The 2,240-nt window shown below is 35.1% G+C and overlaps 1 protein-coding gene across 1 annotated transcript; it reads left to right on the forward strand.

Moving 5' to 3' along the window:
* Positions 1-1,015: 1,015 nt before the first annotated feature.
* Positions 1,016-1,704, forward strand: LOC129572538 (histone-lysine N-methyltransferase NSD3-like; the record flags this gene model as incomplete). The annotated part of the gene is made up of 2 exons (XM_055452511.1): positions 1,016-1,520; positions 1,612-1,704. Coding segments are annotated over 2 exons (598 nt in total), but the record flags the coding sequence as incomplete, so codon positions are not given.
* Between the last annotated feature and the right edge of the window lie 536 nt (positions 1,705-2,240).

The following is a 2,240-nucleotide window of genomic DNA, read 5'->3' on the forward strand; positions in this document are numbered from 1 at the left end:
GATTACAAAAATTGGCTTCAAAATCTGTTCATACAGGACATTCACTTCATACGATTAGTGCAAAGACATTTTTTCCTCTTACTAACGCGAGCGCCATCTATTAGGTGGCTTTTTCGAACTATGCTATATACACATAATACATGGGTTGACAGCTGTACCATTGACATTGTCACTTTGTTTATTTGTGTGTTTGAAAAAATGAATAACGAAAAATATAATAAAATCAAAGGGGAAAAAGAATTTCTTTGTTGTTTTTGTGGCATTTTTATCAAAAAGAATCTAAATAATTTGATTCGGCATGAGAAAGTGCATGATTCAAAAGTGGAAAAAATTAAATGTTCTTCGGAAACATGTTCGGCGACCTTTCAACGAAAGAGTGACTATTATAAACACTGGGCCAATAAGCACGGAAAGACGATGATGCCTGAAGGCTTCAATAAAATTGAAGAGGAAAATAAAACCTATCGAAGAAAAAATCACTCACAAAAAGTACGAAAAATTTCCCAATTCTTCCGGCCAAATGATTTCCAAATTTTGAACTACCTGGGATTGGTTGAAAAAAGTGCAGCAAACATACGAGTATCTTTGAATGAATATTACGGACCATTTTTCGGAAAACTTGAATGAATCATTTCAAATCATTATAATTGTATGAAATAACAACAACAGCTTAATTGCTGTGTATAGAATTGTGATTTTTTTCTACCGTTTCTTATGTTTCATTTTTTGATATTATATTTGCAATTCATATATTGTAATTTATAAATAACGAGAGTTTTGGTGCCCCTATGTGTAATGCACAAACAAGAAATATTGAAATTTTCGTTCTATATATTGATAAACGAAGTTGAGTGAGAATAACATTGAGTACATGTGCATCATCTTATTGTATCAGATTACCCAGAGTCATATGTAAACGTCAACGGCCAATGTCTGTTTTGTATGTTCGGATTCAGGCGCCGATTGTGTTCAATGTTGCGATAAATATTGTTGAAATTGAAATATTCGGATTCAGATTCAAGGAGTCGGAATACAATGAGTGCAAATGTCGCCCAGACGATCCACAACCGTGCAGTATTGAAAACGATTGTTACAATGCAATGCTAAACTTTGAGTGCGATCCTGATCTGTGTCCAGCCAAAGACAAGTGTCAAAATCAAAATTTCCATCGTGGAGAGCAGTTTTCATTCCAAGTCAAAATGACCAAATCGAAGGGGTGGGGCCTATTTGCCAAGGAGAAGATTCCCGCAGGGAAATTCATCATTGAGTACATGGGAGAGGTGATTGACAGTGTGGAATTTGATCAACGATTCAATCGCGCAAAAGTCAATAAAGACGATAATTACTATTTTCTGACACTCGGACAAAATATGTACATTGACGGGGCCGTGTATGGGAACGACGCACGTTTCATCAACCATTCCTGTGATCCAAACGTTGCGCCGAACAAATGGACAGTGCACTCAAATGGGCAAGGGCAAATTCGCATTGGATTCTTTGCAAGACGCGAGATTCTACCGGTACGTTAGCATATCTACAGTTTGGTTTCAATGCAATGCGTTTATTTGAAATCTAATTGCTATCCTGTTCTTTTTTGTTCCATTTTTACAGGGAGAGGAAATAACCTTTGATTACAACTGGGGCAAAAAGAATATGCAGACCGTCTGTCAATGTGGATCACAAAAGTGTCGAGGCCATATTTAAACTGTAGCATAGATCAATGATTAATGTCTAGTTAAAATATTCATTTCATTTCAACGAATGCTTTTAACATTAGGATTTGGAAAGAATTAAACCGACTTAATTGTAGTAGTTTCAATTTATTGATGTTTATTTATTCTGACAATATAACTCGATATATTATTTGAAAAGGACCGTCATTGCATTAAAAGATTATTGTAGTTGAAAATTTTGTCAGCTGGATACGTGAATTCCGAGAGAAAATGTAAGTGAAATATCGCAAGCAATTACAAATTGTTCAGGTACGTTTCTATCAATACTACAAGGTGAAAAAGGTCACTTGGCAAATACATCACCGATATACTTCATTTCTTGTATACCTTATAAAAAGTTTTGGATGGAGTTCAAAAATGAGATTAGATTTAGTTAGCCATTAGGGCGATAATCCACATTTTCGTTTATGATAGTCCCCTTGGTAAATTAAACCAAATCCACACAGGTAAACTAGCATTTCTTTTCATTCTCTCTTAACTAAGGGGTTTGATTGCTTGCGATAACCC

Source organism: Sitodiplosis mosellana, unplaced genomic scaffold (genome assembly GCF_009176505.1).
Source record: "Sitodiplosis mosellana isolate CC-2019 unplaced genomic scaffold, AAFC_SMos_1.0 Smas_scaffold_5178, whole genome shotgun sequence".
NCBI classification, from domain to species: Eukaryota; Metazoa; Arthropoda; class Insecta; order Diptera; family Cecidomyiidae; genus Sitodiplosis; species Sitodiplosis mosellana.